A 27,598-nucleotide genomic window follows, 5' to 3' on the forward strand; every position below is an offset into this window, starting at 1 on the left:
GTGGACTACAGCCCACTTCTTTAGATGCATATAGAATGGAACATGTATTGAGGAGATATATATACACACATACAGAGAGCATAAACAGGTGGGAGTTGTCTTACCAACTCTGAGAGGCCAATTAATTAAGAGGAAAAAAAACTTTTGAAGTGATAATCGAGATAGCCCAGTACAGACAGTTTGATAAGAAGTGTGAGCATACTTACAAGGGGAGATAGATTCAATGTTTGTAATGGCTCAGCCATTCCCAGTCCTTATTCAAACCGGAGTTGATTGTGTCTAGTTTGCATATCAATTCCAGCTCAGCAGTCTCTCGTTGGAGTCTGTTTTTGAAGTTTTTCTGTTGTAATATAGCCACCCGCAGGTCTGTCACTGAATGACCAGACAGGTTAAAGTGTTCTCCCACTGGACAGTCTCTACGCAAAAGAATTAATGGACACAAATCTGACATCAGGAATCAAAATACTCAAAAACCAGTGGGAGAACACTTTAACCTGTCTGGTCATTCAGTGACAGACCTGCGGGTGGCTATATTACAACAGAAAAACTTCAAAAACAGACTCCAACGAGAGACTGCTGAGCTGGAATTGATATGCAAACTAGACACAATCAACTCCGGTTTGAATAAGGACTGGGAATGGCTGAGCCATTACAAACATTGAATCTATCTCCCCTTGTAAGTATGCTCACACTTCTTATCAAACTGTCTGTACTGGGCTATCTCGATTATCACTTCAAAAGTTTTTTTTCTCTTAATTAATTGGCCTCTCAGAGTTGGTAAGACAACTCCCACCTGTTTATGCTCTCTGTATGTGTGTATATATATCTCCTCAATACATGTTCCATTCTATATGCATCCGAAGAAGTGGGCTGTAGTCCACGAAAGCTTATGCTCTAATAAATTTGTTAGTCTCTAAGGTGCCACAAGTACTCCTGTTCTTCTTTTTGCGGATACAGACTAACACGGCTGCTACTCTGAAACCTGTTGAAATCTGGTGATCATGAGGGAAAGGACATTGCACCCCATATACAATGGCTGGGAAATAGGTGGTACAGAGACAAGCAAAAAATAGGAAAAGAGCAATGGAGAAGAGTGCAAGGAAACTTCCCCTTTAAAGATAAGCCTTCCACCTCATTCTCCTGCTGGGGGACAGACACAACAGTATCTGCAGATAGCACCACTGATGGTTAACAGACACTGTTTTTTCAGATTCCTTGGAACATGCGCTTTCATTTATCAGCACCTCAGCCAACTAATTCCAGCAGAGGGCTCTGAACAACCACCAAGAAGCAAGGCCATTCACAAGAAGGACCCTGCTAATCAGTTCTGAGGGGAAAGGCAGCAGCAACTTTCAGATGAGACATTAAGCAGAGGTCTGTGCCTGCTGCTAGTTGCCACAATACAAGGTACAGGAGGAATTTAATTTTTCACGAAGAGCTACAAATAAATACTTGGTTGAAGGCCCTTTAGAATTGAGTCCCAAGGGACTCAATTCTAATGACCTGGTCAATAATCAAACAGATTTTATCAACTTAGGCTGTGCAATGTCTGTAGATGGAGACTGATAGGAGTTGCTAGACTCCTGGGATATATGTTCTTGTTATTGTAAAGCACTTTGGGATATCGAAGAATCAGAGCAGGCTGAGCAGCGGGGACAGAGGGACGGTGAAGAAATTTGGCAGCATGTGACCTCCAGAAGAAGGAAGAGGAGCGTCCATGTAACAGCAATGGAGATACAGGTGAGCAACCGTTTTCATGTTCTCGCCACAGGTACTAATGCGGAGAGTGGACTAGATGATACATCTGAGGGAAGGGAGCAGAAGGAGACTCCACCAATTGGAAGGCATGAGATGCACTGTCCTAGGGATGGGGGTTCCATGACCACCGCTCCCAAGAGAAGGAGGCGGGTGGTGGTGGTCGGGAACTCCCTCCTCAGCGGGACTGAGTCATCTATCGGCCGCCCCGTCCGGGAAGACCGAGAGGTCTGCTGCTTGCCAGGAGCTAGGATTCATGATGTGACAGAAAGACTGCAGAGACTCATCAAGCCCTCGGATCGCTACCCCTTCCTGCTTCTCCACGTGGGCACGAATGATTCTGCCAAGAATGACCTTGAGCGGATCACTGCAGACTGCGTGGCTCTGGGAAGAAGGATAAAGGAGTTTGAGGTGCAAGTGGTGTTCTCGTCCATCCTCCCTGTGCAGGGAAAAGGCCTGGGTAGAGACCGCCGAATAGTGGAAATCAAAGAATGGCTACGCAGGTGGTGTTGGACAGAAGGCTTTGGATTCTTTGACCACGGGATGGTGTTCCAAGAAGGAGGAGTGCTAGGCACCTAACGAAGAGAGGGAAGAGCATCTTCGCAAACAGGCTGGCTAACCTAGTGAGGAGGGCTTTAAACTAGGTTCACCGGGGGAAGGAGACCAAAGCCCTGAGGTAAGTGGGGAAATGGGATACCGGGAAGAAGTACGAGCAGGAGAGACACCAAGAGGGGAGGACTCCTGTCTCATACTGAGAAAGCAGGACGATTAGCGAGTTATCTTAAGTGCCGATACACAAATGCAAGAAGCTTGGGAAACAAACAAGCAGGGAGAACTGGAAGTCCCGGCACAGTCAAGGAACTATGATGTGACTGGAATAACAGAGACTTGGTGGGATAACTCACATGACTGGAGTACTATCATGGATGGATATAAACTGCTCAGGAAGGACAGGCAGGGCAAAAAAGGTGGGAGTGTTGCATTGTATGTAAGGGAGCAGTATGACTGCTCAGAGCTCCGGTATGAAACTGCAGAAAAACCTGAGAGTCTCTGGATTAAGTTTAGAAGTGTGAGCAACAAGGGTGATGTCAAGGTGGGAGTTTGCTATAGACCACCAGGGGAATGAGGTGGATGAGGCTTTCTTCCGGCAACTAACAGAAGTTACTAGATAGCAGGCCCTGATTCTCATGGGAGCCTTTAATCACCCTGATATCTGCTGGGAGAGCAATACAGCAGTGCACAGACAATCCAGGAAGATTTTGGAAAGTGTAGGGGACAATTTCCTGGTGCAAGTGCTGGAGGAACCAACTAGGGGCAGAGCTCTTGTTGACTTGCTGCTCACAAACCAGGAAGAATTAGTAGGGGAAGCAAAAGTCGATGGGAACCTGGGAGGCAGTGACCATGAGATGGTCGAGTTCAGGATCCTGACACAAGGAAGAAAAGAGAGCAGCAGAATACGGACCCTGGACTTCAGAAAAGCAGACTTTGACTCCCTCGGGGAACTGATGGGCAGGATCCCCTGGGAGAATAACATGAGGGGCAAAGGAGTCCAGGAGAGCTGGCTGTATTTTAAAGAATCCTTATTGAGGTTGCAGGAACAAACCATCCCGATGTGTAGAAAGAAGAGTAAATATGGCAGGTGACCAGCTTGGCTTAACAGTGAAATCCTTGCTGATCTTAAACACAAAAAAGAAGCTTACAAGAAGTGGAAGATTGGACAAATGACCAGGGAAGAATATAAAAATATTGTTCAGGCATGCAGGAGTGAAATCAGGAAGGCCAAATCACACTTGGAGTTGCAGCTAGCAAGAGATGTTAAGAGTAACAAGAAGGGTTTCTTCAGGTATCTTAGCAACAAGAAGAAAGTCAAGGAAAGTATGGGCCCCTTACTGAATGAGGGAGGCAACCTAGTGACAGAGGATGTGGAAAAAGCTAATGCACTCAATGCTTTTTTTGCCTCTGTCTTCACGAACAAGGTCAGCTCCCAGACTGCTGCACTGGGCAGCACAGCATGAGGAGGTGGTGACCAGCCCTCTGTGGAGAAAGAAGTGGTTCGGGACTATTTAGAAAAGCTGGATGAGCACAAATCCATGGGGCCGGATGCGCTGCATCCGAGGGTGCTAAAGGAGTTGGCGGATGTGATTGCAGATCCATTGGCCATGATCTTTGAAAACTCAAGGCGATCAGGGGAGGTCCCGGATGACTGGAAAAAGGCTAATGTAGTGCCCATCTTTAAAAAAGGGAAGAAGGAGGATCCAGGGAACTACAGGCCAGTCAGCCTCACCTCAGTCCCTGGAAAAATCATGGAGCAGGTCCTCAAGGAATCAATTCTGAAACACTTAGAGAGGAAAGTGATCAGGAACAGTCAGCATGGATTCACCAAGGGCAAGTCATGCCTGACTAACCTAACTGCCTTCTATGAGGAGATAACTGGGTCTGTGGATGAGGGGAAAGCAGTGGATGTGTTATTCCTTGACTTTACCAAAGCTTTTGATACCGTCTCCCATAGTATTCTTGCCAGCAAGTTAAAGTAGTATGGGCTGGATGAACGGACTACAAGGTGGATAGAAAGCTGGTTAGATCATTGGGCTCAACGGGTAGTGATCAATGGCTCCATGTCTAGTTGGCAGCCGGTATCAAACGGAGTGCCCCAAGGGTCAGTCCTGCGGACAGTTTTGTTCAATATCTTCACTAATGATCTGGAAAATGGTGTGGACTGCACTCTCAGCAAGTTTGCAGATGACACTAAACTGGGAGGAGTAGTAGATACACTGGAGGGTAGGGATAGGATACAGAGGGACCTAGACAAATTAGAGGATTGGGCCAAAAGAAACCTGATGAGGTTCAACAAGGACAAGTACAGAGTCCTGCACTTAGGACGGAAGAATCCTATGCACTGCTACAGACTAGGAACCAAATGGCTAGGCAGTAGTTCTGCAGAAAAGGACCTAGGGGTTACAGTGGACGGGAAGCTGGATATGAGTCAACAGTGTGCCCTTGTTGCCAAGAAGGCTAACGGCATTTTGGGCTGTATAAACAGTGGCATTGCCAGCAGATCAAGGGACATGATCGCAGGGCCGGCTTTAGGCCGATTCTGCCGATTCGGCTGAATTGGGCCCCGCGCCAAGAGGGCCCCGCGCTGCAGCTATCCGCCCCGCCCCCAGCTCACTTCCCCCTCCTCCCCTCCCCTGCGTCCCGCGAATCAGAGATTCGCGGGAAGTCTGAGACTAAGCAGGGGCGGGCCGGCGGGCAGCACAAGGTAAGCTGGGGTGGGGGCGGGAGAAGGGCTCCGGGGAGGCGCAGACCGTTCCCGCAGGCCCCAGCGGCTCTGGCCCGGCTTGGCTCCAGCCCGGCCCTCGGGGCCCGGCTCCAGCCCGGCCCGGTCCCCGCGGCTCGGATTCCCCCCCCCCCCGGCGCAGCCCCCCCCGGTGCAGCTCGGGCCCCCCCCCCCCCCGTCCCCGCGGCGAGGCTCGGCTCCCCCCGCCCCCCCCCTGTCCCCGCGGCGAGGCTCGGCTCCCCCGTCCCCCCCCCTGTCCCCGCGGCGCGGCTCGGGTCGTCCCCGTCCCGTCCCCCCGTTCCCCCTCCCGCGGCTCGGGTCCCCCCGTCCCCCGTCCCCCCACGGCGCGGCTCGGGTCCCCCGTCCCGTCCCCCGCGGCGCGGCTCGGGTCCCCCGTCCCGTCCCCCGCGGCGCGGCTCGGGTCGTGTCCCCCCCGCGGCGCGGCTCGGGTCCTGGGGGCGGGGCTTGCTGCAAGTTTTGTTGCCCCGCTCTTGCTAAAGCCGGCCCTGCATGATCATTCCCCTCTATTCGACATTGTTGAGGCCTCATCTGGAGTAGTGTGTCCAGTTTTGGGCCCCACACTACAAGACGGATGTGGAAAGATTGGAAAGAATCCAGCAGACGTCAACAAAAATGATTAGGGGGCTGGAACACATGACTTATGAGGAGAAGCTGAGGGAACTGGGATTGTTTAGTCTGCAGAAGAGAAGAATGAGGGGGGATTTGATAGCTGCTTTCAACTACCTGAAAGGGGATTCCAAAGAGGATGGATCTAGACTGTTCTCAGTGGTACCAGATGACAGAACAAGGAGTAATGGTCTCAGGTTGCAGTGGGGGAGGTTTAGGTTGGATAGTAGGAAAAACTTTTTCACTAGGAGGGTGATGAAGCACTGGAATGGGTTACCTAGAGAAGTGGTGGAATCTCCTACCTTAGAGGTTTTTAAGGTCAGGCTTGACAAAGCCCTGGCTAGGATGATTTCGTTGGGAATTGGTCCTGCTTTGAGCAGGGGGTTGGACTAGATGACCTCCTGAGGTCCCTTCCAACCCTGATATTCTAGGATTCTAGTATGAAAGAAATAATGAGAAACCAATGTCTATTCACCTGTGCCTAGCAGTCCCCCCACTGCCATACCATAAGTCCTGAGCACACATAAATGCTTCTACACATAACCAGCACCTGTTACAGGCGGACAGGGAAATGACTATCTACGTCCTGGTAGTCAAGACCACATTAATAGCTAGCCAGAAGGTATCTCATTTAGCTGAGCCTAGCAATGAAATTCTCTTTTCACTAGGAAGACCAGTGAGACAACTAGGGCCTTGAATCACCCTTCCAGATGACAGACTAGCTTCTAGTGATCTGTACTCTCCAACACTCCCTACTGGATACCAGCCTGCTTTTCTGTCTACATATGCTTGATTAGACAATCTCAGGAGGCCAACAAAACACAACTTTTAGTGGCCAATATATGTAATTCAATATCTGTAATCAAACAGTAATAATCCAGATTTCTTCCTGCAGCACTTGATCCAGAAGAGGAGGTGAATTTAGTAAGTCACTGGGGTAAGCAGGAGGGTCACTTCAGAGCCCACAATAGATGAACAGTGCTATCACCAAAACACATGACATTCACACGAATGCCAAATGGAGTCCGAGCTCCACAGCTCTCTCTCACTTTGCAAACAGAAGGGCTGAGGCTTCACTCAGTGAGGGCAATCTCATCAGGTAACCATGGCATTTACCAACTCAGATGGATGCCTCAATGTTATGAAGCCTTGTGTGTTGTAATGATGCTCATTTTGTAATATGGTAATGCCATTAACTAGAGAGCTCTGATGACTATATTCCTGTATAACGTCTCTTTAAACAAAAGCTCACTGTTGTAATGATTATTGTTTTGTTTCTGATAGTTATATGGCAAGGATTTATAAGCTGTTAATACTTCCTAAATAAATATTTTTTGGGGGGAGGGGGAAGCAACAGATGTACATGTGATTGTTCTAGTACAAAGATTTACTAGGGGTACAAACCTTTAACACCTCAAATATTTAAATAACCATCTCCCTAGCATACTGTTTATGAAAATGCCTGTTTATTATTAGAACTGAATTCTTGACTATTTGGGATTAGATTCTCACTCTTTACCTGGTCTGCACTGGCTGCCCTGAACGAACTGTGCTCAGATTTCTACCTAGTGCAATTCAAAAGTGTCTCCTATGCCCTTAAAGTTCACTTTGCACTTCCAGCCTCTCTCATCCCACTGAATCATGGAGAGAAAAATCCTCATGCACTCATTGGAATGTATTTATTTAAAATAGGATGGGGACCATGGCGCTGGAACATTTTAAATAATGAGGGCACTGAAAGCCAACCCCCTTGCCCCTGTCCAACTCAGAAATGGTTACAAGAAAAATAAAGATAAAATGTTTACTAATGCCTAACAAACTATATTGGAGTCAAACAAAGTTTTTCATCTCATGCTCCAGCAGATTAGTGACCAAATTCTCACGTCAGAATCTTTCCCCCAGAGTCTAACACCTGCTTCCTTTGTCTCTTCAAGTGCAGTGAATGTGACGGGCAGAGAGAAAGAGAGGGGTCCCTTTGGGTGTTTTCCCTCCTTTTTATAGTTTCAGTCCCCCTCTTGAAAAACATTTCCAGCCAAGAACCTGGAGCCAAAGAGAGTCTATGTGGAAGGATAGTCCCTGCTGTTTTTTTCACCCATTTGAACTTCCTTTCTTTTCCCTTCATGCTCGATGGCAGCGTTTACTGCTTAAATGTAAACTAAGCAGAGCACACATTCCTTTGTTTAGGACAGATCTGTTTGCCAACTTCTGTTTCGGCAGGGATGTCTGGTTTGGAACATGTTTAACACCACCATACAGGGGAATCTTATAACTTCACATACAATGTTGCCACACATATTTTACCAGGACAACACTGACCAGCAAATTATGGAGTTTTCAAATGATATCTTACAAGGCATATTTTGTACAAAGATTATTACAATAGTGTATAGGATGTGAATAAAGGGGTGTATTCTGTCAGAGCCCCCTAGCAACACACAAACTTTGTAGTAGTCCACAAGACAATAGGCTACTTTTGACATCACAGGATCCAAATTAACTCAGTACATGAGGTGCATATGGATCACACAGATGCTTGCAGTGAATGGACTCCAATTACCAACGCAGTTGGCACTGAGAGACTGCATTGCTGGATGTGTGACAATTGTTCAAGCTGCTGACTGTGAACCCTGAGGCCAATTTCAGCAGTGCAGAATCCAGCACCAAGCAGCGTAGTCTAACAGCGTAGACTACAGCATGGAGCAATGGTGCTGACTGATGAGGAACCTAGAGGAGGAGGATCTGAATGGCAGCATTCAAACATTTGCTTTAGTTGGCACTAAAGTTCAAACATACTGCTCCCTAAATAGAGAGGTGGGCATGCAAGGATGGATTACTAAGCAATACAAAGTGCTCAGTTACAACCCACAGAACTCTAACCAGTCTGGCCATGTAGATAAATGGGCAATCAAGATCTTAGGGAAGACCACTTCTTTTCAGAATTAGGATTCTCCAAGCCTAAAGCATCCCTCCCTCCCCTTGTTTCCTGGGAAGACTCTCCACCAGCTGAAGGAGCTCTGGTCTCTGTTCCTGAAAATACCTGAAGGATCGCTAAAGTAACACTAGGCATTCCTTCTGACCACGGGAGAATTACACTTGCATTTTCATGTCCCCAGCCCCAAGCTGGCCAGAAGCAGAGTAACTTCCCCCTCCCTGTTGCTGACAGCAGAGCTGTTTAAAGCTGATGGACTTGCTTCCATTAGTACACAAGACTCAGCAGTCAACATGTATATTTTAATTAAGTAACTGATTTCCTGTTTCTACTCTGTTGTCAAGCCTGTAAGTACCATTAGATCAGCCGAGCAGGTCCAAAAATCTCTGCTGTCTGTTATCAAGATTCTGTAGTATGGCTTCCAACACATGGATACCCACAGACACTTCATGGCTGTTCCCAAAGTCAGCCTTATGGCAAGATGGCAGATTGGGATACCAGTCTACAATAGGAAAGTAGGAACACACCTCGCCAGCAGCAGCTGTTCCACATAATGAAATATCTCCCCTTCAGGGGTTAACCCTCGTTTTATGCCTATTCCCTGCTTGAGGGAACAGAGCGAAAGACGAATGAAAGACAAGAAAACCAGGAGGCCTCTTCAGTTTTGGCAATAAAGAATAACTGCAAGTGAGCAACCAGACTACTCATTCTAGTGATCTCACATATTGCCCGTTATCTTGCAGATTGTGCTACAGATACATGCCCACCCATTTGATCTGAGGCAAAGCTAGGTACCAGGCACGAACTGCTGCTCCTGTGTCTTCCATGCTACCTGAGCAGAGGACAACATATTGCATGTAAGCAACTCAACTCATCAGGGTCAACATTCAGACCTGCTGAATAGACAACGCCACAGTCCTACCCATAGTAACTGCTCCAGCAACTTTGATTTTCTTGGGAGTCTTTTTTACTACACACAGTCTGACATGTAGCTGCTTGGAGAGACAGAGTCCAGGTAAAACTGTCTAGCTGGGATATTAATATGAACATCCTTATTTCAAGCTGTACTAGCATAACTGCCATCAAAGAGCACCTGTCCTAGGGCAGCAATTCTCTTGCTGCTTTCCTTTCTTGTCGTCTTAGTAAATCTGGAAGTCCAGGGAAAGGACTTAACAGCCAAGCTGACCTTGAAGAAGTCCAACCAATAAGACCATCTAAACAGAGGACAGGCCTTTTCAACTCCATCATAAGATGCCTGTGAATTTTGAAACATAGCTTCAAAGTGATCCAAGTTTTCCTTGCCTCATTCCATATCCTACACTATTCATTCAAACCAAGCACCACTCCTCATACAACAAGTGGTTGGTGCAACCTAAAAAATCTAGATCAAACAGAATCACCTTGAAATTCTTTAAAGTGTGGCTGAAGTTTTTAAAGCTTCCCTAGAGACAAGACACAGCTTGGTCTTTTTTAAAAGAGTTATTTAATTCCATCTCTGCTTCAAGTAACTTTTCCACTGTGTTTTGTAGGAGGCATCTGGTAGGCGCAGACCTATTGTTGCAACATCAGAAGATTCTGCAGCACACTCAACTGCAATCAATGGAAATAACAGCTTCCCCTACATTTCTAGGAAGGTCTCTAGGGGAAATTGGAAAGATCCCATTGTCTCAAAGGATGCCCTTTGGTCCAGCATAATCAATAAACCTGAGGGAAGCTATGCAATGATCATACCCTTACCCCACTCAAACTTTCAGCTCCAGTTGATGGATCCATGCACCTAACCCTCTGCAGGAGAGAAGGATCTGCTGTTAAACACAGATTAATCTCACAACACTGACCTTTTCCTCCAGTAGATCCTTATAATCCCAATTCTCTCACTTAAAACTTCCACAACTATTTACAGCCCGCAAAGTTCCATGTGGTGAGAGCAAGAATTTGTTTTAAAAATTGTTTCCAAGATGAAAACTGCACTTGATTTTGTTCTCCAGTGTAACGGATACCTGGAGCAGCTGTACCTTCTGTCACATGTCACAGAAATTCAACATGGAAGAGATCAGTTAGGCTTTGCCTACACTGGACTTTCATCGGTAAAACTTTTGTTGTTCAAAGGCGTGAAACACACACACACCCCTGAACGACAAAAGTTTTACTGACGACAAGCACCTGTGTGAACAGTGCTTTGTCGGCAGGAGCGTTCTCCTGCCGACTAAGCTGCTGCTGCTCACTGGGGGTTGAAGTTTTTGGTCAGCGGGAGAACTCTCTCCTGCCGACAAACAGCGGCTACACTGCGCACCTTTTAGCGGCCTGGCTGTAGCAGCACAGCTGTGTCGCTAAAAGCTGCATAGTGTAAACATAGCTTAAGACTCATCTCCCAGAGAGCCAGAGCCACTCTGGATTTAGGTGTTCCAGTCAATGGGGTATCTTCCACATTACACCTAATAGCGCTCACTGTTAGAAAATTCCCACATATTCAGATTAAGTTTTCTGTTGCCCCATGTATTCCTAACATTTAATTTTAATCTTTCCTTGTAAATAAATCCCTCCAGCCCCCCTTTAGCCACTTTCATTAGTCCTCTAACACACATTTGATACATTTGTCAGCATCTTTCTGGTTTTCAAACACCCAAGAGTGATGGCAGCATTCTCTGTGGGTCCTTCAAAGCCTCAGAGAAACACTAGCCCCCAGCCCACACTCCAGAATGAAAGCTCTCAGTTCATGAAGGTTTTGTGGCAGCGGACTCCATCACATTTTTGACACCATGTTGAATTGTAGGCTTATAATCATTTATTGCCTTTTTTACCCTCAAGTCTTTCCACAGCATTTCCCTCCTATTGAATGCTGGGATTTCAAATTAGCTTCCCAGAAATGGATTAATATGCTTATATTTTTGGGGACTAAGATGTGTATTTTAAGTCCATACCCATATTATTAACCTTGTCTACCCAGGGAGATTTATTGCTGTAATTGTACAGGTATTATACCAGTGTAAGTCCTTGCGTGGACATTGCCTTTTTTCAATTTAGCTTATGTTACTCTCTTTACTGCCAAACCTCCCAAGTTAGCATCATGTAACAACATACAGATTTAATCTCTCTTTCAGATCATTAAAATGGTAACATTAAACCCAGCTCCTGAAGCAAATCACTGTACACTTAACCTCAGTACATTCTAGGGTGACCAGATAGCAACTGTGAAAAAACGGGACAGGGGTGGGAGGTAATAGGCGCCTATATAAGAAAAAAAAATCACCCAAAACGGGACTGTCCCTATAAAAACGGGACATCTGGTCACCCTAGTACATTCCCACTGACTGTTTCCCTTTGCATAGGGTCCCTTTAACCCAACTTCAGTTCACATGACAGTATCAAAGGTTTCATGAGTAGCTATACCAGATGATATAGCTGCCGAATTCTCAGTCATTAGCTTTGCTAATTCCTTCCAAAACAGATCACATTTGTCACGATTTAGTCTTTATAAACCTTCAATGCCGCTTATTGCTCATGGTTCCATTACCCTCTTCTGACAGATTCTCTCTGTGGGTCACACTACCCCATCTGTTGCTTTCTTGATATGCTAAGCAGTATGGGCAGAAATTACTCCTTTCTGGTTTTGATAATTCTGCCACATTTGATTTTTTTTTTTTTAATTCTCCAAAACATTCTCAACTATCAACATCTCTGTGGGCTAAACAGCACTGCATGTGTTTTTCTCTCTCTAATGTCAGTGTTTCGGAACTTTTCAGAAATAATTTTCACTGGTTTGCTTTTTGTTAGCCAACACACTCAACGTCGTAGGTCATGCCATTCAGACTCACAGATGTGGATAGGTTAAATTTTTCCAAGTATTCTCTCACCTGCTTCCATCAACAGTTACATTTACAAGGCTCTCAGACTAGGCCTTTTCTCTTCCCCGCCCCCCCACCCCAGCCCACTTCTTGTGGAGAGACACTTATCATTGATTTTATCACTCATTTATTGATGAGCCTGCTTCCTCTGTAGTATTTTCTCCCCAGTATGTTTGTAAGGTCCCTTAAGACTCTTACCCCCTTCAGCAGCGTTAACTCATCCTTTCTTTATTATTTACCTCCAAGACTTGACCACATATTGTCTTTTATTTCCACATTTTGTTAAGTTTCTTCACACTCAGATCTTTGAGCCATGTCCTCAAAGTCACTCCGGTCTCCTTGTCTGTATTTTTGTTTTTAGAGCCATTGTAGTATATGGCATCTAGGGATTCTCTAGCCTTCTCCTACATTCATGCATTACAATATTTCCATCACCTTTACTTAATTTCTTAGTTTCTTAATTTCCCAAATATTTGCTTTCCTAAAATCCAGTATCATCATCCTCTGCACTCTCTACATCCCCTCGCCTTACTATGTTATATCCAAATAGGTTGCTATCATTGGCTCCAACCTACCCTATTATTTTCACATCCTCACTTGGTCCCTTCCTATTAGTCAAGCAGCATATCCAGGGTGACTTCTCTTCTGGTTTGAATTATCTGCTTTCTGGATCATAAGGTTATCCTCCAGGTTCTTTAAGAACCTCAGATCTGCGTTCAGTTGTATGGAGTCTTTCCCTCCACTTGGCTCATCTGACACACAGATGTAGGCAGAGAGAAGGAAGAGGAAGAGTTCCCTTCCCCAAATGGGGCTAAATACAACCTCGACCAAGACCCTCACACAGTAACAGGCTCTTTGTACCTCATTACCTCTCTTCTGTCTCTCTCTAATTGCCCAAGGCCTTTTGATTTAAATGAAAGGTAGTGTGGAAGGGGCTCGTCAAAACATCAAAGGGCATGGGACTCTCCAAACCCAACACTACGGTCATCTCCATAGTGATGCGCCATAAAGGGTGAGATGGATCAGATATCAATACTATTCCCAAGGGGCTCAGTATATGTTGCTGCCACAGCAGTAGTGCCTCTGGCAGAGAAACAGGATTGAATCTGGATTGTACTTAGTCCTTACCTGGCTGGATCTGGGTAGATTGGGTGCTCCCGGGACCCTGCTCCATCATAGCGTGACAGTGAAATGAGGGAAGATTCCAGCAGCCTCCTAGAAATAAAAACAAAAACGTTAATGTCAGTAAGTGACCAGCTGAAAGGCCATACAGCAGCAGCTCCATGTCTCCTGCTTCCTTATTTATCTCCTGAGATTATTTGCATTACTGATTCATTGCTATAGACCTGCATGGGACTACAGAAACAGGGCCAGTGATAGCTGGCATAAATTTTTGCCATATAAAACTTCAAAGCATACAAGAGTCCCATTATTATTAATGGAAGAACTCCCATGCAGGAGTGAGTCAATTTGGATGTCTCAAGAGAAAGCTGCAGATGGCTGTTTTTCCCTTGGGGCAAGCAGTCCAAAGTAGCCAGGCCTGTAATCACTGATGCTGCTTTAGCAGTCTGTCAGGAATTTCTGCCACCCTACGCTAAGGGGCTCATACAGGGCTGGAAGATGCTCTTGACATGGACAAACTGTGTTTGTTTACTGCCCCTCACTGATTCCCTTCCTCGGAAGTCAGGCCACGGGAGACCAAAAGCCCTCACTAGTATGTGTTTATGGGTATTTTGGTGTTCTAAACAAAACAAACACACACACACACACACACCCCAAAACACCTTGCTTACACAGAGCTCCCTAAAACCAGCAGCCTCCCATCAACCATGATGGAAAAGCTGAGACAATGACCCTCCCAAATGTAGCACTGCTTGGTCATAGCATGGATGTGTCAGACCAGGGAATAGCTTATTGGCTGGAAACTGTCCATTAACCATCCTGGACTAACTAGTATTAGAGAGTACCAGTGGCTCTATGTTCTGTCAACCACAGAAAAGACAGAGAAAAATGCTGCAGTGTAAACTTCACTGAACTTGCACAGCAAGGCAGATTTCCTGTTGCCTTGCTGTCTGCCTAGGCTTGATAGTGATTAAGCTAAACACTTAGGCTCTTCAAGATAATTGTGTTCTCAAACCAAACCTCTATTATGGTTTGAAAATTGACGTCTCTGCTTTAAATTATCAGAGGAATCCAAGAGAATTAGAGGTTTCAAGACTGACAACGAATGCTGAGTTACCTAGGCACTGAGTTACTTTTACATTGGGTTACTTTTCCAGAGATTCAAGCTCTGTTATTTCTCCTGAAGAGCACATAACTCAGGCCTTGGCTACACTTGGCGGCACGAGTGTAGTTGCGCTGAGAATAGAGAGTAGAGAGCTCTCGCAGCGCTGCAAGTACTCCAACTCTCCGAGGGGAACAGCTTGCAGGCGCTGATTACACTGGCGCTTTACAGTGCTGCACTCGCGGGGGTGCGTTTTCACACCCCTGAGCGCAGCAAGTTGCAGCACTGTACAGCGCCAGTGTAGCCAAGGCCTCAGTTTCCAAAGAAACCACAATTCCTGCCACTGCTGCATGACGTCATCACCCTGAGCACTGCAGCATTCCCGCCTCCACCCAAAAACCCCATAGCCCCTGGGCTCTCTCCCCAACCTGGAAAGGAATGTCACATGCACTCCACTGAGCATTCTCAGAGACTCTGCGGTAGTCTCTTGGAGATTACCTGCATGGATTAATTCAAAGAACAGTTATCAGGTACCAGCATGTTCCTCCAAAGGGTAAAGCCTTCTGAATTTAGGGATAGCAAAACCACCCTGTTCATCACCATGTCTCATACCCACCTGCCTTCCCTACATGCACTCTAAGGCCCCATCCAAATGCCATGTATAAAAGTTCACGAGCAGTAGTTGATTTTAAGCTTCAGTGCCGGTTTTTGGTTACCTTATCACTCTTGATACTCTGAGAGGACAAAGTTACAAGTGTGCTCTGGACATCAGACATCAATGTTAATAAGAAGTTAGGAACAAAACAAAGACAACAAAATGTGATCATGTGGGATCCAGAGGGGCAATTTCTACTTCTGTTCCTGAGGATGGCAGAGATGACCTGCACCTAAAACCACTAATGTCAAAGTGATTTGTTTTATTAGTTAAAATAAATTTGTTCCAAGATAAAGCCCTGAGGACCAACTTGCAGCTCAGTGTTCATTTTCATAGCCCAATAAATGGGTTCAATAAATGAGGTACTGTTAATCATCATCAATAATGCCTCCATGGTCTACAACACTAATATTGTTACCTACAATCCCCAAGGAGACTGTGGTGCCTGCTTTTAAAATGATACACTTTCATAGTCTTTAGACTTCAAACTCCAGTTCTTAAATCCATATAATGGGCTAATGGATCACTCACCCCCTCCCACATTAGAATATGCCCAACGCTGGGAACCTGAAAGCAGAAATCAATGATCTTTGGTCAGAAACAGCTGCTTCTAGAAAGACCTAGTCTAGGAGGCAAAGACTGGGTTTAATTTTCATTATTAACAGAGGGGCTAAAGCAGTCTGAAGTACTGTCAGTGCTAACAGCATTACTAGTAATTCTGTTATAGGTAGAAAAAGATGATCCCTGAAGGAACAGCAGCTGCAACAAGTACTAGCCACTAAATAAACAGTCTATGATGTTTTCACAAAAAATTCGGGTTGCACCTCCTCTTGAAACCCTTCACTTGGCAATGCTTGATTCAAGTGTCCCTTCTGGAGCAATGAGCTCCCTTCCCCCCCACCCCAGTGCTGCCCAGATCCATAGCAGGCTAACACTAGGCTCTGTTGAAGCAATTGCTCCACAATCTCTGTCTAGACAACATGAAATTGTCACAAATGACATCTAAAGTACAATTAGCAAAGAAACTGCAATTTCCACTCTCCTCCCCCGCTCACAGGGAGAATCACACATTAACATCCTCCAGATTGTCAATCAATGCCTCGGTGATGAAGATTAACTCTGCGCACACTAGGAGACGCTTCAAGCCCAGCTTGCTAAAATAGGCTTTTTTTTTTTTTAAACACTACAAGGAGATATAAATTGCCTTCTATTCGGCAGCACTTTCTGTTGTGATCTCAACGGACCGCCTGCCTGCCAGACATCGGCACCTGAGGAAAAGGTTTTGGAACTGCCATTTTACCCCGCACAATATTACTCAGGGACTGCAAACAGAAGCAGTAGTCGAGAAGAGGAAAAAGGGAACTGGAAGTCCAAGTTATGGAACAACACAATTTAAACAGAATAAAAAAGGGTGAGGAGGGACAAGGCAGGAAGAAGCTTTTCCTCACGCTGCTCTCCACCTGGGAGCACACTGATCAAAAGAGGAATGGGCAGCTACAGACAGTAGCAAAGCAAGTGGGGAGGAAAAGGAAAATGGGAGCTGCAGGGCAGCCAAGCATCCCAAGAATGTTTCCATGCCTCCAACCCTCTGAGCAGTTTTGATTTTCATCAGCCACCAGAGCAATGGTGAGTTTCTCTAGCATGGAGCAGCTGAATGCCAGAAGCCATAGCTTTAAAACACCCAGCACAATCCCCTCATGTTACAGTAGGAGTTAGCAGATTAATTCCTCCCTACTATCCTCATACTCTCCCCACTGGCAGCAAGACTTAATCACCCAGGCCACTTGGGACAGAATGACTGATTCATCCACAAAGGATCTCCTGAGGTATTCAAATGCAGCAAGTTTAGCTTCTTGGGATCAGTTTCCAAGGATACATGATTCCTAAAACCTTCTAGCCCAATGGAGTCTCAAACCCAGCAGCACAGCATGCACATCAATAAATAACTAAGCTATCCAACTGTACAAAGCTTACGGCTTTCCTCCCCTCTCAAAAAGGGAGGCACTGATCAAAAGGGGAGCTCTTTAAAAAGCAACTCAAGCACTTTGTGCATGTGACAAGTGTTCACCCCAAAGCATGCTACTGCTCAGACAGCCTCCATCCCCACCCTCCAGAAGCTGCTAAGTGCTGCCAGGCAAAAACAGCAATTATGCTGAAGCACTCCCTTCTAAGGATGGCTACGGTCTCCCTAGCCCTGCACAATCACACCCTCAGTCCACTTCCAAATCGAATGAGGGTGGAATTCATAGTCAAGATGCTTCAGCTTCAAAGGGACAATCACTCTGCCCACTTTTTTACTATTCTTCTCGGCATTCAGTCTTGCATCTTCCCACAAGGACAGTAGGGCCCAAGAAACCTATGTGGAGGTGGAATTGAAGCAGGACCATGGATCATATCCTCCCATTCCTCTCAGCTCACAACTATCTGTCAGAGCTCTTAGATTCTGGCCCCTATGGATGCAGAGTACCACACACACGGCTCTATGGAGAACTAACAGTATTCAATGTTCTTCCCACTATAAAAGGGCAGGCTTAACCCAGAAAGGTAACAAAGAAGAGTTGAATCCCCACAACAAGTGAGGCATCGAGAGCTGTCCAACATCACCTCCTGCTCATCCTCAAATGCTGCCTCCAGGCATTGAAAGGGGGTTTCATAATTAATTCCTATGGACCAGGAGACCAGCATTGTGGCATGAATGGCTATGTCAGACCAAAATCCTATCCAGTCCATATGATCTCCTCAAGGCCAAGCAGCATTTGTTTTTCCAAAAATCTTCACATTTTAGTCTCTTCTCTTCACAGAGCAGATTTCAGGGTCTCAGCCTACTCGTGTACAGTCACGCAAGCAAACAGGGATCTTGAACCACCACCCTTTGTAGCTAGCCAGATTTTACAGCTCTTGGGAAGATGTGAAATTTCATAACTCTTGGATCAGAAACAACCTATTCAAGCTCAAAGAAAGAAGAGCTAGTAAACAACTCTACAGGTTTCTTGAAAAGGACCTAATTTAGATTATCGTTAGTGGAACCCTTGTCAGTCCTGCTTCAGTCCTCAGGAATCTGAAAGATAAAAAGCTCCAGAGTCTGAAATGTTAAGTCCTGTGGTTCTCAATGTTCTTGGGCTCAGGACCCATTTGTAAACCTTGATGGCCCGTCGCAACCCAGTAAATAGCTTTAGTACAAAAAACATCTGACTTACTCAATATTTTTTACCCAGGATAAACAATATACACCTTAAGTACTAAAAAAAGTAAACAGTGCGTACCAGAGTGACAGCTCCTGACCCCTGGGGCTGGCTGGGCTCATCTCCCTGCTGGGGTCATTGTGACCTCAAGGATCCTTAAATTGCAGTAAGGGAGGTTTAGGTTGGACATTAAGAAAAAACTTCCTGGCAGGGTGGTTAAGCAGTGGAATAAATTGCCTAGGTAGGTTGTGGAATCTCCATCACTGGATATTTTTAAGAGCAGGTTAGACAAACACCTGTCAGGAATGGTCTAGATAATACTTAATCCTGCCATGAGTGCAGGGGACTGGACTAGGTGACCTCTCAAAGTCCCTTCAACTCCTATAATTCTATCTCAGTGCCGGTCAGGTTTGGCCAATTTGTTTGAGTAGCACTGCAACCTGACACAGATGGTTCCAGCACCCCTCATTCAAATTTGGCCTGGCTGGTCCCCCATCTTCATGACAAGAGGAGTGGCTGGGCCAAACCTCAGCAGTGCTGCAACCCCATGTACCAGGTTGCAACACCCGGAGCGGGGAGCTGAGCCAAGCCCAGTCAGACACACAGGATCAGAGCTGCCACCATGGAGCAAGTGAGGGGCAGCCATGGCCTCCCCCTGGTGGCTTTCCACCACCACCCCAGGGGCAGGACCACCACCACCAGGGCCTCCCACACGACCCTTTGATACATCCTGGCAACCCAATTTTGGGTCGTGACCTACAGGTTGAGAAACACTGTTCTAGTTTATTTCAGTTTTTGCATGGTTTAAGATAGTTCAAGTTTGTGACTGACTTCTGAACTGGATTATCACTTAACAGCACTGCTCAGGCATAAGTAAACAGGGTCAGAAGAGTAGGAAGAGACATCCAGTGCATGCTTGATTTTACTAGTCCTATGAACTGAACCTATATACAGTTTATGAATTTAGTTGTAAGAAAGTACTGCATCATGGAATGCCTAAGGCCTTGGCTACACTGGCAATTCACAGCGCTGCACTTGCTGCGCTCAGGGGTGGGGAAAAACACCCCCCCAAGCGCAGCGAGTACAGCGCTGTAAAGCTCCAGTGTAATCAGCACCTGCAGCGCTGCACGCTTGCTCGCAGTGCTGCAAGCTATTCCCCTCGGAGAGGTGGAGTACTTGCAGCGCTGCTGGCGGCGCGACTACACTCGTGCTTCACAGCGCTGCCGCGGCAGCGCTGTGAATCCGCAAGTGTAGCCAAGGCCTCAATGTATAGCAAGTCAACCATGCAGTGACAGGGGCTGTGGTCACATACCTGCCAGATCAGAGACAATGGTTCGTCATTAAATCTTAATGGTCCTCTATTCAAGTGGAAACACCTTGGGACAATGGGATGGCTGAAGCAAGGAGAGCCAGTTCTCTCCAACTGGGGAAGTGGGAAGAGGAAAATACTCTGCAACAGAGCAAAGAAACTAAAGGGTGTTGATGCTAGCTTGTAAAAACAACAGAGGCTGGGTTGCTCAGACACAGAAAGCTCTGGGCAGGAGAGAGGAAGACACTGACATGGTTTTATAGCAGGGGCATCTTGTTTAAATATGGAACAAACTAAGGAAGTCAGAAGTTAGCTGACCTCGAGACAGACACTAGGATTCTTAACAGAAGCCACATGAAGGGAGAGCCTAGACACCGCAGAGGACTCGGTCCTAAGCCCAGAGAATGCTCCAGAGTCATGAGGAAACTGAGGCAGGGAAATACATACTGGTGTGTTTATTATTTTGTCTAGATCTGTGTATTTGTCATACTAAGTAAATGCTAATGGTATTTACAATCCTGGGCAAAGTCTATCTGTTTACTTCACTCTCACATACCCCTGAAGAGTTAAACTGTGACCCCAGAACACCCACACAGCTGAGTTCTGGAAGAGGGTGTGCTTAAGCTACTGGGAAATCAGCATTGGTCATAGGCCATGGGCAGCTGAACCACATGATCCCATTTCTCTGAAGGTGTAACACACAGAATGGCTGTGCTCAGGAAATGTGCCAGAGAGGCCACAGGAGGAGTGGTGTAGCCTACTCAGCTCAAGAGAGGTTTAAAGCACACGTGTCCCAACACATGTAGCCTGGAAAGTGTTCAGCAGAGGGAGAGAGGTGTGTGTGTGTGTGTGTCCATTCTGTATTCCAACTGTCAGGCTGTGTACACAGTGCACCTTTCTGCAGTAAAGGTTTCTCTCTTTAAATGGGGTAGGTGGAAGCAGAAGTATAGTGAATCCAGTACACAATCAAGCGAGTTTTCCAAATTCAGGCTCCAGCCTCTCCAGAAACATCATTCTGGGGAGGGCCTCACACTTAATAGCATTGGAGTGGCATGTTATGGTAGCATTTGGGGTTGGGGGAAGACGGGAGTTGAGGAGGGAGGAACACCTCCCGAATTACCCTTGGCCATTCCACACATACTAGCAGAATCCAGCCCTGAGGCAGAGGAATGGATTGGTTACCGAAAAGAAGAGACTGAAGAATGCATTTGCACCAGTACAAAAATGTAGTTATATGGAGAATGGCACTGCCAAATAAGAGACCTATAGGATTCAAGCTTTAAGAATTTTCTACTCAAGAAGAGATGAAAGAACACTAAACCTTCTGCCAGGATGGTGGAAAGTCCCAGACACAGAAAAAAGGGGAAAAGAGCACACTGACAAGAAGAATGAGGTATGGACTATAACAAACAAATGTATATATACCTCTACCTTGATATAACGCCGTCCTCGGGAGCCAAAAAATCTTACCGCATTATAGGTGAAACCGTGTTATACTGAACTTGCTTTGATCCACTGGAGTGTGCAGCCCCACCTCCTCCCCCCGAGCACTGCTTTACTGCGTTATATCCAAATTCGTGTTCTATCAGGTGGCATTATATCGAGGTAGCGGTGTATATTTATTTAAGTCTGCAGGGAGATAGATCCTTGGATTTGAATTCTCCCTAGGAAAAGGTTGGGGGAAAGGAGGACTCAAAAATCCCTTTCCCGGTCTCTGAGAGAAATGGGGCTAATGCTCCAGAATTCACCGGGTTTTGTTAAGTGAACTGAGGTGTTGATTGTTCAGCTTCATCCCTAGAGCAGTTCTGCTCTCTGGCTCAGACATTAACCTCTATTTAACTGTCTGATGCCACAAAAGCCAAGCAGCATCTCTGGTGGAGCTCCTCATCTCCCTTTGGTGAGTGTTGTGGGCACCAGGAAGAGTGATTAATTCCTCAAGTAACCCAAGGTTACACTCAATCTGCTATGTCACTTGCAGACAAAGGTGGTAAATCAGTCCAGGAGATGAGGGAGCATTATGCAGAGGTCTCTCATGATACAGCACCCAGACAGTGATTAATGGACTGGTTTGCAAGTGAGGAGAAGCATGCATCTGTGATGAACATACTAAGGGCTGAGAACAGAGCTGAGAGCATACTGTCTAGTTTGGCAACGACTTTGCAAAGATGGAGACTACACAAGTGAGAGGCCTTCCACTTTGCTTTTCAGGTGCTGGAGTTCTTTTGGAATTGGGGTGAGGGAAGAGATAAAAACATAAAACATTGAGTCAGACTGTTTATTACATTTGCTATTTACTCCATGTTTATAGTTCTGTACTCAGAGAGCTGGAAAAGCACCAAGGCCAGATTAAAGGCACAAGCACGATACTCCTGTGCTGGAGTGAACTGGTTATATCAGAAATTCAGTTTTTCACTTTTTAAAATAAAACTTTCTAGCCCTCATGGTTTGAAGAAAAGCTTGAAGATGTGCCAGAATGTAACCAAGACAGTGATGTCTACTCGTGCATGCAGACACTGCCTGAAACAGCAGCCCTCAGAGCAGTGAATAGCTCCATACATCTAACTGGGATGTTGGCTTCAAGACCCATTGCTCTGAGAGGTCCCACCACTGCCACTCATAGAGGGAGAGCCGCTCAGGGACCATATCAATGTGTGCCCAGAGCCCCAGCCTTGTCTGAACTCAGCCCCACCAGGCACATTTTATAAATAAAAAACAGGCCTATGGACCTTCTGACGGTATCTAGGCCACTTACCCCAGCTTTCCCCTGGGAGAGTATTTGAATTTGATACAATTCAAAACAAAAAAATTAATCACTTTCTTGGCAGATGATAAACCCTGCTTGCTCCCTGAACTTCAGTTCCAGCAGGTGCTTTCTCAAGAAAAACAGGGATCAATTACACCAGCGCAAACGTAGCCATTTCGACCAATCAGTTAAATATGTATGTAGGGAAAAAAGAAAAATCTTTAAAATGCATGTTAGTTACTCAACAGACCACAATGGTTCAACTGGAGAAAGCCAGTTGAAACAGAGTCGAGTCATCACTATTTTGTTTAAATTCATATTTATTGAGGTCTCTCTCCATTTGCTCAGGCCCAGAGCCCGACTGGGCTCAAGGCCCTGGGGAATCAGTGCTGGCTGTAACTTCTCCAGTCAGGAATTCTGTATCAAAGTGACTAATTGAATCAGGGCAGCTTTGTCCCCAAGCACGCTTACTGCGTATGTTTATACAGAAACAGAGTGAGAGAGTGTGAGCGCGCATGTGTGTAGACAGTACATGCTTAATGATGAAGGAATTGGAACAATCAAATATCCATAATGTATATAAACGCTACCATCTTCTGCTGTCTCTCTTTAAAACCTTCAACATCCCCCTCTCTTTGAAAGGGCTACAGTGGGGAGACAGGGTGGATCAGTAAACTGACATGTGACAGTAGATCTGAGGACCTGCCCATACGTTTTAACTAACTGGTGCATCTAGGTAACTGAAGAAAACTGGAAAAACCAGGGCAGCTGCCCTGCAACAAGGGAGGTACATCTGGATCCACAAGCTAACCCAAATGCAGGGGCCTGATAAGAGGATCCTGGGGACAGCAGAAAAAAGCAGTTATCTGGACAGCAAGAGAGGAAGCCAGTCTAGAGGAGTCAGGGTATTGCATTCAAGAGATACAAGCTATTTGCCTTTCCTTTTCCCTCTTTATAATTAATCTGGGAATGGATTATCTAGTTTAGTTTATGAAAAATATAAATCTGGATACATTAAGCAAGTTGTGTTTGATTCAACTGTCCTTCAGTTGAATCAAAGGACAGAGGGGGGGAGGGATAGCTCAGTGGTTTGAGCATTGGCCTGCTAAACCCAGGGTTGTGAGTTCAATCCTTGAGGGGGCCACTTGGGAATCTGGGGCAAAATCAGTACTTGGACACTGCTAGTGAAGGCAGGGGGCTGGACTCCATGACCTTTCAAGGTCCCTTCCAGTTCTAGGAGATGGGATATCTCCATTAATTTTTTTTTTCCAATTTTAATAAATCAGTTTTTTTAAGATTATTGTTGTATGGGTAATCTCATGCAGACTCAAGGAGAAGAGGACCCGTAAACTCAGAGGAGGTGCTGATGGGTTTCCCACAGCTTCCCAGAGTTTCTGGAACCTACATCCCCTCTCAATCTTAGCCAAGGGGCTTGTATAGAGCCTTCCACTCCAAGCAGCTTGTATTGCCAACAGACTACAGTAGGCAAATATGAGGGGAGAAGCAAAATGGCCCAGGTGGAGATTAGAGCTAGGGGGCAGGTTACAGGCCATTTTCCCCAAATTCACACACCTAAGTACAGAATTTGGGGAAGGTTTCACTTGCTCATCAACCCTGTGCACTCTTGTCCTTTGAATGGGAAGGGAATGTTGGAGATTTAAGATAGTAAGGTAGTGGAGCTGATATATATTACATGAACAGAATTTGGTCCAAGTCAGAGAGGTAACTCCAAAGAGGGCTGGTCAGACCTTTTCAAATTCAATGCACATATGAAGCACAACCACATCTGCTCTCCATCCAAGAAGGATAAGGGAGGCAATTTGGATCAGGTTATAATATATTAATTTGGCCTCAGGTGGGGGAGGAGGTTCGTGCTAATCACAAGAGGTTGGAAAGTCCAGGTTTCTCATTATATCAAAGGGGCAGTTTTGACAGCCTGAGCTTATTCTTTCACTCACTGCAAGACCTGATGGAGGAAGACTGACAGCATGGAGCTCTATGGAGGAAGCCTGCCCTAACAGAAGAAAGGGGGAGAAGGGGGAAGAGCTCGTATGAGTGGGCCTGAGCTTTCTCAGAAATTTGGGGGGGAAAGAGTGTACACATGGGAATAAACCCAGCATTTAGACACACAACAGCAGCTCTGCAGCAGGAACAGCGAGTAACCCCTATTAGTCACTATGGGAGGGAGGGAGGATCAGCTTTTCCCACCAACCCTCCCTAACAAAGAATCAGAGTAAAGAGCAGTAGCAGCATTAGTTTATTCCTAAAATAGGAAGCTACAGTGGGTGCAAGGAGGCTTGCGTAAGAAACAGTTTCACTCAGAATGGTGAGTCAAAACTGAAACAATTGGGAGAGAGGCAGACCTGATCTTTCCCCATCAGCAATGATGCTACAACACAGTTGGGGGTGGAGTGGCCTATGGAACATACTGGCATTTCTTTGGTAGTCACAGAATAGCTAACTTTGGCACCTGACATCTCATGAGCAGGGACTCCTGATTGCTCCAAACTAGGGCAATGCAGGGCTTCAACAGTTCCAGGGGCTTGGGAAATAGGTTACTTCTAAGCATGAGGAAATCTGGAGATGGAGGAGGCAGGGTTGTAGGTTGGAAACAGTTAATAGAACAGAGTTAGAACAAATGTAACTAAATGAGAGTATACTATAAGAGTGAAATGGGCACAAAGTTGGAAAGGGTAATGAACTGTGTGACTGCAGATTAGGATAGGATTTCAAAATATTGTGTTTTCTCTCTTCCTCTCTCTTGTCTATTTAGACTGTAAGCTCTGAGAAGCAGGGATCTGTTTTATTTTTGTATTGTTTACTATGGCTCTCTGTGAATACGCTTATGTATGAGCATCCTTAGTAAATTAAGTTTCTAGTACTTATGCAAACAAAAGCTTCCAAACTGGATCCAACGCAGCTCAGAGTGGTATGAATGGTCCATTCCTATAAGTAGCGTGTTGACTCTGAAGTCTAATGACCACTTAAACATCAGCAATCTAGAGTGACAGTAACTTCTCCATAGTTAAGGTTGTAATGAAGGTGCCATTATGAACCCAATTCTGGCCCTACTTTTCTCAAATCCAATATTTCTCAAATCCAATACTTTTCTCCAATCCAAATCCACAATAATACTGGCTTCCGAAGTGTAAGGTGGAACTTCACCAAATCTGATGAAAATACAAATTTATAACTAACATTTGGGGCTTAGAACTCTAGGCCCCTTTCAGTACAACATCTGTGCAACAGGCTGTGGCAACAATTGGGAGTGCAAGAGTCCAGCGTTCACCATACAGGCATCCAAGGACTGGCCATTTCAAGAGGCTGCTTACTATAAGGAAGAGAGCTAACTACTGTTATTTATTATTTCTATAACCATCTTCCAAGGAAAAGAAACAGAGTAAGGCAACGGAGGGGAGTTAACCAAAAAAAGAGTAAAATAGCCAGCTAATAAACTTGGCCAGAGAATTGCAGCAGCTCAGGGAAGAGGATGGGTATAGAGGAAATTAAAAACAGAACTGAAGGGAGGAGAGAGATTAAGGCTTTGTCTACACTGCACTTTCGTCGGTAAAACTTTTGTTGTCAGGGGGGTGAAAAAACACCACACACACCCCCAAAAACAACAAAAGTTTTACGAAAAGCGCTGGTGTGGACAGTGCTTTGTCGGTGGGAGCGCTCTCCCGCCGACAAAGCTACGGCCTCTCGTTGGGGGTGGATTTATTTTGTTGGCGGGAGAACTCTCTCCTGCTGACAAAGAGCAGCTACACTGCGCTTCTTTTAGTGACACGGCTGCGTAGTGTAGACATAGCCTTAGCTGAAAGACAAAAGCTGAAGGGGGAAAAGAAGTGAGAAATTAAAAGTGATCCCACATCAAGGGGAGGACAGGAAGAACCTGAGAGGAATGGAAAGTGAATCCACTGCATCCCCCTTCCAACTTTCTGTGGGGGTTCCATGGGGATCTCTCCTTGGTGCCTTTCTCTTCTCCCTCTACGCCTTATCTCTGAGTAATCTCATCCACAAACTCATCTATGCAGAGAACTCACAGACCGAACTCTCTACTTCACCCCCAACCTCTCCGCCTCGTCTCCATTCTCAATCACTGTCAATACCACCACCACCCTGCCTGTAACCCGGGCATCATCTTTGATTTAGACCTCTGTCTAGGTCCTCACATCCATGCTACATCTAAATCTTAGTGATTCTTTCTTCATAACATCTGTAAGTTACGGTCATCCCTATCCGTCCACACAGCTAAAACTGATCCAGGCTCTCACTATCTCGATTACTGCAACATCCTTCTCTCTGCCCTTGACAGATGCAATCTTACCCCACTTATATCCGCTCAGAATGCTGCTTCAAAGATAGTTTTCTTAGCTTATCACTTTAACCATGTCATCCCTCCCTTTGAATCTCACCACTGGTTCCTCCTCCTCTGTCGCATCAGACAAACTATCTCCACCCTACCTCATTCGCTACTGAAATGTCAAGTCCCGCCTCCACTCAACCCATGTGCCACCCTCTGTGATGTTATTGACACAAACTGGGACCTTACAGAGCATTGTTGCAACCGAGGTCCTGTAGTGGCACTAAATCTTGTATAAAAGGAGTCAAATAAGGTGTCTAAGACAAGGTTATGGTTTGCTGGTTATGATTATGCTATCTGTATGCATGTATCATTTTTGTATTTAAAGTTATAAGTATTGGCTCTATACTGTCCGTATTTCAAACCTGCTATGCTTCTGGGTGACACCCTGGACAATTTGGTGTCAGCACTGCCTAGCCTGCTTGATGGCCCATTAAGGACCCATCAGCTATACAATTGACCCATTGAGAGAAGGCAGATACACCTTGTGACTCAGCAAGACATGCAGGGACATGCCTATGGACAGAACTCTAAGGTTTGTCCAGGCCATGTGCTGGGTAGCTTGTCTTTGGAACAAAGACAGCAGAGTCCACATGGCAAGAGACTATAAAAGGCTGCTGCATCTCATCCATCTTGTATTCAAGACTGCTTCTGACCTCTGGAGGAACTTTGCTAGAAACTGAAGCTCT

General features: G+C 45.7%; 1 protein-coding gene across 3 annotated transcripts in view; it reads right to left on the minus strand.

The window, feature by feature from the left end:
- The window catches only part of AMBRA1 (autophagy and beclin 1 regulator 1), a 202,012-nt gene that overhangs the window by 131,560 nt on the left and 42,854 nt on the right, over positions 1-27,598 (minus strand). For all 3 annotated transcript variants that reach the window (XM_005302264.4, XM_005302262.4, XM_065595136.1), the window contains exon 8: positions 13,562-13,648. In XM_005302264.4, the coding sequence (XP_005302321.1) occupies positions 13,562-13,648 (87 nt within the window). The remainder of the gene's footprint in view (positions 1-13,561; positions 13,649-27,598) is intronic.

The sequence above is a fragment of the Chrysemys picta genome, chromosome 4 (assembly GCF_011386835.1).
Source record: "Chrysemys picta bellii isolate R12L10 chromosome 4, ASM1138683v2, whole genome shotgun sequence".
NCBI classification, from domain to species: domain Eukaryota; kingdom Metazoa; phylum Chordata; order Testudines; family Emydidae; genus Chrysemys; species Chrysemys picta.